The sequence below is a fragment of the Opisthocomus hoazin genome, chromosome 1, assembly GCF_030867145.1.
Source record: "Opisthocomus hoazin isolate bOpiHoa1 chromosome 1, bOpiHoa1.hap1, whole genome shotgun sequence".
NCBI classification, from domain to species: Eukaryota; Metazoa; Chordata; class Aves; order Opisthocomiformes; family Opisthocomidae; genus Opisthocomus; species Opisthocomus hoazin.
The window spans coordinates 97,664,367-97,677,912 of record NC_134414.1 but is presented as its reverse complement, the minus strand read 5'-3'; the positions used below and the strand labels follow the sequence as shown (position 1 = coordinate 97,677,912).

The following is a 13,546-nucleotide window of genomic DNA, read 5'->3' as shown; positions in this document are numbered from 1 at the left end:
CATTGCACTTCCTTTTCTTCATTTGGGTTTCCCTGTATAAGAACTTAACTAGGTGTCACCTTCTTCATGAATTTTGAAGAAAAAGTTAACAATCATTTGCTAGTCAGGTTTTAGCATACCACTAATTTTACTTCTCCCCAGTTGTCTCTCTTCCAGACTGACTAGTATGTTAAATTGTACTGAGACCTTTAGATATATAGCTTTGATTGTCCTGTCATTCTTCTTTATACTAAGTTTTCTGAAATGAGGTGATCAGAACTGTGCACATTATTGAGACACAATATAGTTTTATATGATCACTTTTATACTGTCAAAGGTTTGTGGTTTTTTTTGTTCTTCATATTCCAAAGCATTCCAGATACCCACTTTGCTCGTCTGGCTGCTTTTAAGTATTCAGCTGATTTTTTTTTTAAACTGTCAGAGATAAATGTGAGTATATAATGTAACTGTTATAGTCATCTGTTATAAGTCAAGTGAGAGTGCTAGTAGATAATTTAGATCCCACTTGTTGTATATGAAGCTTAGTGTTTCTTCTGCGATGTTCATCACGTAATTTTTGGATTAATTAAATATAATTTGCTTGGTTTTTTCCTACAGATCCTCAGTACTGTGCAATCCTTCATTGACTCTTCACAGATGGCTTCCATTTCCTGTACCATTAATACTGTAATTCTTGCTGTTTTCTAGATAATTTTTAATGTATTGACCAGCACAAAATGTAACAGATACTGATGTGGTATTGCAAGCTTCCCACAGGACTTGATCTTCATCAAGTTGAAGTGTCACAAGAAGATGAAAAACTAATTAAGTATGAATTTAGTGTATGCAAACACACAGAAGAAAAATAAAACCACTTATTCCTACCTTTGTTTCCTATTTTTATTCAATTGTTCACTTATTTATCTATGGATCTTACCTCATGGGATCTCAATTTCATTTCATGCAGAAAGTTGTTGGAAGGAGCTGCTGGAAACGTGCATGGTTTTCTGTGTTACACAGAATTGTCTTCTAATCACGATTCTTGCCTCCTTCACAGAAATTTGATAGATGCGGGAAGCGTTTTTACTAATGCCTATTGTAGGCTAATTCTATGCCTTATTATAGTTTTTCTCATGTTTGTGTAGTACAGACGATACTGTATTGGTATAAAGTGTCCAGAATTTGAAGATAAAAAAATCAAAAGTGTGTTTGCAGATGCTGAATTCCTATTTAATTACTTATCCGTTTCTTAGTGACATTCTTTCTTTTTTTTATTCAAACAGTAGAAAAACTTGTTCTACTAGTACTTTGCTCTGTACTTCTAAGGAGAAATTAGTTCTTATTCAAGTCTGTAATTAAAATGCCCTTTCTCTGCTTTATTGTTAATAGTTTCCCCTCCCCTTGAGGTAGGGATCATGTGAGCAAGCAATATAATTAATGCACAAAGATAACAAAATGTGAAATTAGAATCCATGCTTGTCATAGATTTTTCTGGCTTCAAATTACTTTTTTTTACTCTAGGTTATGCTTTCAAAAATTGAAATAGAAATCAATTTTATACTCTAAATCTCAGGTTTTGTGCTAGACCTAGTTACTGCCCATCTACTTTCTTAGGCTTTCTTTGAGGGACTAACAGATTCAATCCTCATACCAAGAAGCAGCAACAGGTTGGAGTTGAGGAGTGTCCACTCTGGAATGTGAATTTGTCATGCTCAAGCCATTAAACCTCAGTTCTCACCCATCCTCCCCCCCAACATTTTGCATACTGGAAAATACAAAAACTCCCTTTCTTCAGCTGAGTATATGCGCTCTTTTGTCACTGGCTCTGCTGCATCCAGTCCTCTGGATGACACAAGAGTTTTTTTTCCTCCTGTGAAGACCAACATTCTCTGCTGCTGGTATTTTCACCAAAAGTTTTAAATTCTTCAAATAAGAAACTGCTAATTGATAATGGATTCTAAGTCTTCTGAAACAGGTCTGAGACTTGCCTTCAGTGTTGATTTGATTTCACATTTACTACTCGCCTATGTTTACTTTTCAGAAAAAGCTACAGGATGTCTCCATGAAGTTCCGCTTGTTTCAGAAGCCAGCCAATTTTGAACAGCGCCTCCAAGAGTGTAAAAGAATTTTAGATGAAGTGAAGTTGCAGGTGCCCAAGATGGAGATGAAGAGTGTTGAGCAGGAAGTAGTACAATCACAGTTGGATCACTGCATGGTGAATATTCAAAGATGCTGTCTTTCTATTCATTTCCTACCTGTTCTGTCTTTCAAATTTAATCTGTTTTCAATGTTGATGTCAGTATTTCTTTGGGAGATACTAGAAAAGATTCTGAGAAAGATTAAAGAGCAAAGTTACACAATGAAAGTTATAGGAACCTTTGAAGTTAAAGGTCTATTTTGTTCAATGAGAGGAGGATAGAGAAAGGGGGTTAATCCTCCTCGTCCTACTTCTCTTGTTTGCAAATGAGGTTAGAAGGACATTGTACACCTAAAATTGTATTCAATTTCAAAGCTTCCCAGGGTATAATAACATGGTGAAATAGTTCTAACGGTCTTACAGTAACTTCTTCCTTCGTATATGTTGTCCTCCTGCCATGGCAAAGACGTCTCAGAACCATGGGATGCTTATTAAATGACTGAAAAAAAATTGAAAACATGGATTTATGTGGAGAAAGCTGAAGATTGCAGAATGTCATCGTGAATTCAGAATGAGAAAGAAAGTACCAGTTATGAAATTGAAAAAAAAAATTTAAAATATCAAACAATTCTCATTTCAGTGAACTTTTTAAGCAATGGTCATACACTTTCACCATGTGAAAAGGCTAGTCAGGATTCCTTTCTAATTCCCCCTTCCCATCTTGTATATGAGTTTATCTCCCTGGATGGACTCTGTTTTCCACAATATGCTACTGTCATGAAACTCTGTGACGTAACCAAAAGAGATTTTGCAATGCACACGTCTATTCTAGCCAGGAAACACAAAACAAAGAAAAAATATAGATTACAACTTCTGTGAGATGACATCCTGTAACTTACAAGAACAAAAGAGGATCTGCATATATGTCCTAAAAAATATGAGGAAAAATCTGTGTGCATCCCTTTAATATCCCTGTCATCCTATACCCCTTTACTGTTGAAGGGAAGTAAAGATAGAGGTGAACACCATGTGCTTCAAGATAATCAAACAGAGAATTTAACAGCAAAAATCAGGACAATCAGATCCTAGTCTTCAGTTGTTTGTTTTCTTTTCTGGAGAGATGGCATGCCTGCAAATGTTTTTTCCCTCAACCTCTTTCAGATCTAAATGTAAGAATTTAAATTAAAAAAAGAAGTGTGAAACAAGTTGATTTGATTTCTTTGCATATTAGGTTTTTCTTAAGTGCAATTACCCTTAAATTCATGTTCTTATCAGAATGATGTGGTAGTCACAAGCACTATGCTAAATTATTTTCACTTGGCAGGTAGATTTTGCAGTCCTGTCATATTGTACAGAAGAATTAGAGTGTTTTTAGAGCATCTTTATTTACAAAGAATCTCATAATATTTCTATTTTAAAAATCTAGTCATAGTATCCCATCAGATGTTAGTCAATATGCCTCAAACAAAAGCTTCCAAATCTGACAGGTTTTCAGTGATGAAGAATGTATTCATCATATTAAGAGCCTAGAAAGCAATTCAGCTATATACATACCACCTTTAAGTAAATAAAATAATAACCATGTTAAGAATTGGCTTGGTAATTAACTTTAGATTATGGAGAAAATGTGCTTGGATTTTTTTTTGTCAGATCTGCTGGAAAAAAAAGTCTTGTCTTTACTGTCCAGATGTACTAGACACAGATTTTATATTGTGGGAGATACTGCTACTAAGAGAAAAGCTCAAAAAATTACAGATTAAAAAAGTACAGTGTAATTTATTTTGAAATTCTGTCAAAGCATGTAGGACAGTAAGTTTATTATCCAACACATGATGGGACAATGCTAGAAAACAGAATTCAGCTAGACATCTCAACAATAAAGCCTCTCAACAGCTTCACATTTGCCATTCTTCACACTCCTGTGTATCTCTGTGGAGTTTTTCCACTGTGGAATTTCCATGTCACGGCAGATTTTAAATTTTATATATTATTTTAATATTTTATATTAAAAACAAAAATAAATTGAAGTTCTGCTCTACTTACATGAACATTAATTTGGGTATTTATGTGTCTGTTAAATGGCCTGAGATACCAAGTCATACGTTTAGATGATGATACTGACTTTCTGCACATGAAAAGAAAGACTGCTTTCATTTTTCTTGGTATCGCTTATTTGAAATACTAGGGAAATGTATTACGTTTACAGATTGCTTGCTGATTTAATGTATTTTTGACTTAACCTCTTTATGTTACTTTTTCATGTAGATTTTTTAAATATTTAATGTTGTGAACAGTATTATACTTACAAAATGTATGGGAAATCGTCTATCCTACCAGTCTCTTGATTTAGTAGTATGAAAAAGCTATCAGATTTTTAGGTGGGTTTAGTGACTATTTGTAGCTTAAATACATCCAAGCTGTATGAATTGACAGAAGATATCTGTTGTTGTTTTAAATACTGCATTATCTAAATCAGTTTGAAACCAACCTTTTTCATATCTTATAACAATTATTGATGGTATGTACTTTCTTATCTATAACATTTCTACCATTGGTTCTGGTAACAAGTCTTTGAAACCAACATTAGTAAAGATAGGCAGTTCTGAATCTGTTAGTTTGAATTCTGATTTAGGAACTGAATAATTTTTTAATAAACTTTTTTTTTTAATACACACACTCTCAGAGTGAGTTTTCTCTACCGTTAGGTCACATACATAGCACTTCTCAACTCCTGTATCTTTCAAACGGGAGTGGAAGGTGCTCACAGTCATGCATGATGGTGCTTTTATACAGCAAACAGTGCAAAGGCTTCTAGTTCATCTTTAAAATACCTTCACTAGTCTTTTCTGGTTTACTTATTTTAATGGTGGTGTTTCACTTTCATATTTCTATTTGATTAGAAATTATATAAAAGCCTGAGTGAGGTGAAGTCTGAAGTGGAAACAGTGATAAAAACTGGGAGGCAGATTGTTCAAAAGCAACAGACAGAGAACCCAAAAGAACTGGATGAAAGGCTTACAGCTTTGAAGTTGCAATATAATGAACTGGGTGCAAAGGTAAGCGCTGTGTTTTAAATACAAAATTATGCCCTCTTTTTAACTTGCAAAGTGAAGTTTAATCTTGGTATGGTAAGTAAACAAGGTTTTTTATTGGTTCCATTCAAGGCCCTCACATTTTCTAAACAGTGGGAAAGAATGGAGGCAAAGGGGGAATCATCAGGATGGCTAGTCAGTTGTTCTAAGAAAAAATAGAATCTTCTCTAAAAATAAAAATTTGCATTACTAAAATTCAAAATTGTACCTTCTTAGTGTTCTAACTTTTTTTTCTACTAGTTCATTGTTTTTTAGTGGTCAGAGAGGAATGTTTCCTTTTAATGCCTCAAACAGTCAGTTATTTCAAAACACTTCAGCTCAGAAAAATATTTAGATTTTGTTTGTGTTTTTTTCACGTTGCTCTTAAAGAGCTACTTCATAGAAGAGAGAGTTCTACCTTTGCATTTCCTTCTGCCTCTGACAGTACAGGTCATCAAGTATTTCGTTTCCATTGGTTGATGTTCAGAAATCTGTTGACAAAAAATTCTTGCTACTGCAGCCTTCCTCATGAGTCATTCGCGTACGACTCTGCTTTACTTCATCTGCACGCTTGAGTTTAACTATACACGTGTTCAGTTACTGTCATAACCATTCCCTGGTTTAAACACCATGTACAACCCTGACTTAGCTTTTCACTGTATCTTAACATATAGACCACATAGAATATTGTTTAGTTATGAGTGAGTGGAATAACTCTCCTATTGTTTTACATCTCAAATTCCAGCAAACTGTTGTTTAGAATTTAGTCATTTGTCATCCTCCGTTCTGTATCGATTATCAGATTATTTCGTGTTGGGCAAAAGTGAATCGTCATCCTTTGAGCTCTGTAATGAGAAATGTATTGTCTTGGAATAGAACTGCTTAGGAAACTTACATTAAAAAAAAAAAAAAAAAATCCAAACCAGAAAAAACAATAAACATATTTATACAGTGCTCAGTTTGACCAGTTAATGTATGTTAGCATAGGATTAGGAGGACTACATGAATACCTTCCCAATATTCTCTTATCTAATTTCAGCTTCACCTATAGAAAAAAACCCAAATAGTACTCAAAATGGATAGCCTTTTACCTTAGGATGCCAATGATAAGTTATTTATATATAATTAATCCTGTAGAACAATTCCTGTTAATTTCCCAAACACTGTCATTCCTTGTATAAAATTTCCGTCTATACATCAGTTTCTTTCTTGATTAATATACAGTTAGATGCTGTTACACTTCCCAACAGGATAATGTTTTTGTTTAATCGATTTTTGTTAAAAGTCAACTAAGCAGATAATGGGAAAGACAGACTACTAACCAATATGAACAAGACTGTGACTGAAAAAGACATTGTGCGTTGACTCCTAAAGGCTTTTTGTTTTGGGTCCGCATTATCTATGGAGTGGTGTTGCCTGCCCCTGAAGTACAATGCTCTGCAAGGATCTTTGAGCTCTGAAGAGGAGTTGTGGCATTGTTCTACAGACTTCACGCAAATGGTTCTGTTAACAACTATCCTTCATTACTCTGTATTCTTCCTCCTGCTCGCATTAGAACTATCCACAGAACTTGTAAAAACTGTGGGATTAGAATAAATTTGGTGCTGTAACTTTCTGAATGAAGATTGTGAATGATAGATATAGTTGTCTGTTTATTTCTAAAATTTATTCATTTCAAATATACAGAATAGGACAGAATGCAAATTGTTCATTTTGTCAGATAATAAATTATTAAATCCATAAATTATTACTACATAGGAAATTGAGCCCATGGTAATACTGAGAGTCAGTATGTGGTTTAAACACATAATAATAATCAAGCCCCAGTGACAACAGTATGAAAAAACAATGTTATGTTATTTTTTACAGAGATAATACTTATTTGGGAACTTGAATTACAACAGTTCTCGCTTGCTAGAAAATATAAGTATTAAGAGACATCAGTTTTTGAGTATCAAGAAGACTGAAGTGTCTGCTTCATTAGGTGTGGATAGCTATCATTTCAGATTAGATAATATATTTCTCCATTATTTTAAAAAGGATTGTAGCATTTAGTCCTACATTATGTTTAATGTAACAGCAGATAGGAGCCATTGCTATAGGAAACCTCTCAACTAATGAAGGGATAAAAATGTGCCATTAGGAAGCCTTTAGTGATCTGAAGTGAGCCATATAGCAAATTAATGTCTCAAAAATCTGCAGTGCTGTGTTTAGCTTTCTTGTTGTAAATGTAATTTCTCACATTTACTTTTACGTAGAGTGGTATATAACAGTTATAGAGAGTCATGAAGGTATAGAGCTAAAAGAATCAGTTAGCCACTATCAGGCCTAATTGATTGCATTGAGTTAAGGTCTGTCTTTTTAAGAGAAAAATTATAATAGTTATAACTAATAGTAAGTCTCAGGACTGAAATGTCTAGACTCATTTGTGTGATTTCATATGTACTGCGTCAAGAAGTCCCCCCGTATTTAAAACAACCTTTAGTAACATTTTTAAGTATATGGGATGGTTTAACTTAAACATGTTGAACAATGCTGAAGTGTTGTGCTCTCAAAAATTGTTGTAATTTCTGTACCTGTTGTAATTTTTCAATATATATTTTAGGTATCATAACTTTAGACTCTCTGAGCCCAGAAAGTCTTCCCTTTAAGAAAAAGGGCTAAATGTGAGGGTTGGTGTTTTTTTCTTTCTTTGATTTTGTTTTGGGTTTTTTAGCACATACACATGTGGATATAAAAACCTGTGAACAGTCCTAATTGCTTAGGTAGTATCAGACCTTAAACCTCTCTTTGGTCTAAGAATGAGTTTTGTCTGGTCAGAACATCTAATTTTGCCCCATATTTTTAGCAAAATATGCTTTAAAAGCATGATCAATAATTCTGAAATTTTATTAGTAGCCTCAGTGTGAATAGCTTTGAGATGAAATGACAAGAAAGCAAAACATCATTTGACTATCATGGTGCAGTGATTGCATTTGTGAGAAATACTCCATGCCTGTACTTACCCAGATTCTCTCTCTCTGACACAAGCACATACACATATATACAAATTACCATATTACAGTTTAGGAAGTTTGTTAGTTGTGAGTGGCTGTGAGGTACGGTCTGCAGCATCATTCTGTCAAATCTCTCTGTGGTAATTCATCAGAGCAGAGAGCTGGACTCTAAAAAAACCTGGCGGTAATAACGTTCTTGCTGCTCTTTTACAGGCATTGCAGGCGGTGGGGGCTATTACTTACAAGGTCAGGTTGTTCATCACAACAGCACTGCTGCACAGGAATTTTTGACTGTAAGAGTAAAGGGCTGTAAAATACCTTTATTTTGAATCAAATATCTGCTTTTTCTCATTTTATTTTTATTTATTGCATCCAAGGATTCTTGCGAGTAAACTACTTAGCAGAGCTATAACAGCTTTAATATATAGAGAAAATTTATGGTGATAGTACGTTTGAAACCACTGTATGAAACATAAGGCCTTTAGAGGGCACTGTTTCCTATTTTTATTTAGAAATACATCTTCACATTCGAAGTACAAACAGAAAATCAGTAAACTCTGGATATATTTAATGTGCGTGGAAATAGTGTAATATTGATATTACATACAGGATTTAGATATATATATAGCAATGCAAATCTTCTTTCTGTGTTTTGAAGTGTATGAGTAATTTAATTTTATTGTATACCAGTTGTTTAGAATTCTTACACAAGCAGTCACACTTAGGGTAGTGCACTTTGCATTATATTGCTGTTAAGTACTTGCAGATAGTTATTTACAATGCCCATTAATAGTCATCAGAAGACGAGGTGAAAAACATGTGCATCCCTGGCTCCATGTGTGAATGGAGCTCTAAAAAGCTGAGTTTTGTGGTTCCTCCCAGGGATTTATCTCTTGGCCTGCCTGTAACTTCTGAGGTCTTGTTTAATAAATTTGGCATACAAGAAGGCACATCAGACTTACTCAGTGAAGAAGAAATGTTCTGAGATTTTAGTAGTAAGTCTCTACAGAGTGATAATATACAATCAGGGACATTTAATTGCTTATTCCCTGGGCAAATCTGATCTGTTTACTTGGATAGCAAAAACCATGTACCTAATCTCATAACATCCCATTACGCTTTAAAACCTCAAACTGTCCTTGGCAGTAGAGATAGGAATCAACTTGAGGATTGTGCCACTACTTGTACTCAAACAGTGTCAAAGCCCAAAATACTTTTAGTAGATGTCGGTACCAATTTTGGATACCTGAGAGTACTGTAGACTATTTTTTTTTCAATTTAAAAAATACTTCAATAGAAATCAGTGGCTACAGTCTCACTTGATTGCTAATTCACATGCAAGGTAAGTAGTAATTTCTTTTAAATATTAGTGACCTACTGAACACTTTTAATCCACCTTCTTTAATAGGACTTTTTTAAACTTCAGCACAACATAATTTATTAATTTTCTAACTACTAGTTGCCTAATGTCTGTCTCAAATCTCTTCATTTATTCTTCTGCCCCCTTCTCTAGAAAATGTGTGTTTCACCTTTCTTTGATTGATTTATTTAGAACAGAGATGCCTAATCTTTAGTCAGTGCCAAACAAAATCGCATGAGGACGCTTAAGGACACTTTGGTTTTCCCCCTCTGTAGGAAGGAAAGTAAAATTGTATTATAACCAAAATACAAGTGTTTCTGTTACAGGATGGCCATGAGTCTGACTGCATGCTGGGAAAAACGTGTATCATGCTAAAGTGGCAGACACATTTTTTTAAGGGGGGGGGGCAGGTGAGGGGTGAAAGAGCTTAGTAAAGAATGCATCAAAGAATGTAATGTAAATGTACGAGTAGTTCTGCACTGACCCAAATAAATGTTATTAAACCATGGAAAGGATTGACTAGTGTTACACATTTTTGCTGGTTTTTAATTGATTTTTCAGTTTCTTTGAAAAAAAGAAAAAATTACAAATTCCTATGCAAAATCCCTACATTTAAAGAATATCAAACAGATTAAAAAAATTATGCTAAGAAATTAAAACATTAATGTTAACTGTGCTGCCTTAGACATCATTCAATGACTTTTGTGTTTCAACATTTTGGGGTTCCTATGACAGAGAATTTTTTTCTTCTATGTAGTGTAGCTTCAATAACGCTATATGGCCATCTATATGAAAATATACTCTTTGAAGGGTTTTGATATCTATTTTGTGTCTCAAGAAAAGCTTGTTAATTCAATTGTTCTAAATTAATTTGTTATGTATGACTTCAAAACAGAGGAGGTGGTGGTTTGCAGAGGTCTGCTGCTAGTTCAAACACAAAATGTCTTTATGCACGTATTTTTCTTGTAGGTGTTTGCATTCTAGCAGCAAAAATACAGGTATTGAGACAACTAAGGCAAGACATAACTATATTAAAAGTGCAACTTGACTTGTGAAATTGCGAGTTAAGCTTTTATAGAAAAGTGACACATAGAAAATGGTATACAGAAATCAGTAAACCTGTTTGACTGAAGATTTAAGAAACGTGTGTTTTCTTTCTGCAGGTGACAGAAAAAAAGCAAGAGTTAGAGAAATGCTTGAAATTGTCCCGGAAGCTACGAAAAGAAATTAATGCCATGACAGAATGGCTTGCAGCGACAGATGTAGAATTGACAAAGAGATCAGCTGTGCAGGGGATGCCTAGCAATTTGGATGCTGAAATTGCCTGGGGCAAGGTAACAATGTAACACACACTGTCCCTTTATATGTCTTAGTTTCTTCATATTACAGAAAAATAGATTTCTTTCTTGATAAAGAAAGAGAATAAAAATTCTGGTGGTTTAATTAGTGGAACTTTTTAACTGCTATGGCATTATCTCATCCTAACATTAATGCTCAGAAAAGTTTAAATCACCTTGTTTCTGCATACATCAGTTCACCTTCATATTGCAGTAATCTTCACTGAGATAGATTTAAATTTAGAATTTCATTTTTTGGAGTACTACAAATTATCTATCCAGTATCCGTGTAAATAGAGATCGCTTTCTCTCTCATCCTACTCATGATTAGAAAATTTTTAAACAGTAAAAAGCCCCAGTGAATGAAGGATGAAGGATGTCAGGGCATTGTATATTCCACATGTTCAGACAGCAGCCAGGACGTGGGTTATTTGTTTTCGTACCCTTTTTGGTTTATTGCTCCTTTGTTTTCATTCTGGGGGCTTCTTACTTCTATGAGACTTCACCTTGAGCTCTTATTTTAGGTTAAAGCTCAAAGCCTAAAATGAAACTGTCCTCGAAATTACTGTGTGTGCCACAATTTGGATAAACATCTCACAGAATCACTGAGGAATGCAAGAATTCTACATCAAACTGCGTATCTCTGTCCGATGTTAAGATACTTAGCACAGTATCATTCAACACTAGCTAATCTAGTTTATATTCTGCATATGTAATAAAAATCCAGTCTAACTCAGAACAAAACCAAACCCAGTCATCATTGTACACACATATCAAGATCTGTGCTTTAGAGGAAATTATGCTCAACATTATCCAAAGCTTCAAAATTTCAAATAATTATGTGCAGCAAGCAGCATTTTGGGTAAGTGTTCCTATGCAATTTCAAAACAAAACAGCAAAACACCCCCTTAAACAGTATTGGGGGTTGTGCAAAAATTTACCACTTCTGCTTTGTTTAATAAGAAGAATTCTTTAAACATTTACCAGTTTCACCATGCATTATAGAAATAGTCATGCATAATTGACAGTGAACCTTACAAATTTTTTTAAAGGGTGTGCAGATTAAAGGTACTGGAGTAAAATTTGATTTTTGGTTTGTTTTGTTTACTTTAACTGCCCTTTTCAGGCTTCTGAGCTTGATAAAGCGTCTTTAGCCTTGAAATGCACTAATGATTTAAAAACTAATAATAATAAAAAGAAAGTCTGCAAGTCTTCTGTGACATTTGGAATTGGGGTTTTTTTGGTCATCAGTCTCTAAGAATAACAATATTTTAAAAGTAGTATCCAAAAATAAAGATCAACTTTTGCTATTAATATCTTACAATTGCTCCTTTGACTTTCAAGTCAAAACCTCAATCCCTAAAAAGCCCCTTGGTCCTTGATGTTCTCTCATTTTCACTTGCTGCTTTCCCTGTGGTAAAGTCTGTGTGCTTCCTCTCACTACTTTTGGTTGATATTGTGATCTTACACCCATAATAAAGGAAAAGCATCAGATTTTTAGAAGAGTTAGACAATCGTATGGTTTTAATGCTTCCAAACTAACTTGCCAGTTAGTCCATTTACCCAGTCATGAAAACAAAAATCATCTTTGGTGATGTTAAACTGCAGAGTACAGTTCTACTGAAACAGAAATGTACACTGCATGTTCCTGCATACGTGTTCAGGAAAGTTAATCCAGGTGCATATAGCTTCACAGCAGTTTAAATAGAAAGATTTGTCCTTAATATCACTTAATTGTTAGATATGAACCTTAATGCTTCAGAATTTGTATAATTAGAACCTAAAGCCTGATGATCGGTGCAGTTACACAGTGGGAAGTCCTTGTTATGTCTTACACTTTCTACAAACACAACATATTTTTATCTTATGAAAATCAAAAAACAAAAGCCAATTACAATAAGAAATATTAACATGAAAAATATATCAAACAGGAACCACTCCACCTACTAATCTTACAGAACACCATTGAGTATTGTGAATTCACGCAAGAAATTGATACACAAAGGGTTGCAGGAAAACTGGTAAAAAGCATATTTTGGCTTCAGCTCCTGCCCAAAGCCTCCACTGAAGTCTAACCTCATATAGTACCTCAGCTCTTCTCCTTCAGTCAGTTTATCACTAGAATAAGAACAAACAAACAACTTTGGATGAGAACAGCTGCCTCTTGTTGAAGTATGTCCATACTGAGTGAGTGGCTTTCAGAATTCCTTTATTAAGATTCTCTTTAGGAAATACAAACCACTATTCACATAAATATAAACAGACTTTTAATTCTGAGCAGTCCAACAGATAGCATAGGTGGCAGATCCTATCCTTCCAAATCTAAGTATTTGCAGAAATTATGTGAAGTGAGTATACTCTTTCCTAAAGAATCTGCTCCCTCTAAGAGGCAGAAATTGCTGCATGTTATTCTGGAGGCTTTAAATTTCTTGTAAGGACTTCATAAATAAGTACGATACTGATACTCCTCTGTGGATTTCAATGAGGCATCATACAAAATCATACATCAATAATTCAGTCCCCAGAACCAGGGCCTCACAGTATCTGATTAATGTCACAGCTTTGGGCTTTGGACTGCCCGGGTAAGTAGGCTGCCAGTGACAGTAACCTGTCTAATGAAATGCACTGGGAGATGAATGAAGCCCAGCAGATTCCCATTGTGAGGA

The 13,546-nt window shown here is 34.5% G+C and overlaps 1 protein-coding gene across 17 annotated transcripts in view; it reads left to right on the top strand.

The window, feature by feature from the left end:
* The window catches only part of DMD (dystrophin), a 1,341,705-nt gene that overhangs the window by 620,919 nt on the left and 707,240 nt on the right, over positions 1-13,546 (top strand). For all 17 annotated transcript variants that reach the window (XM_075430270.1, XM_075430262.1, XM_075430225.1 and 14 more), the window contains 3 exons: positions 2,021-2,194; positions 5,017-5,172; positions 10,707-10,877. In XM_075430270.1, coding sequence (XP_075286385.1) covers positions 2,021-2,194; positions 5,017-5,172; positions 10,707-10,877 — 501 coding nt within the window. The remainder of the gene's footprint in view (positions 1-2,020; positions 2,195-5,016; positions 5,173-10,706; positions 10,878-13,546) is intronic.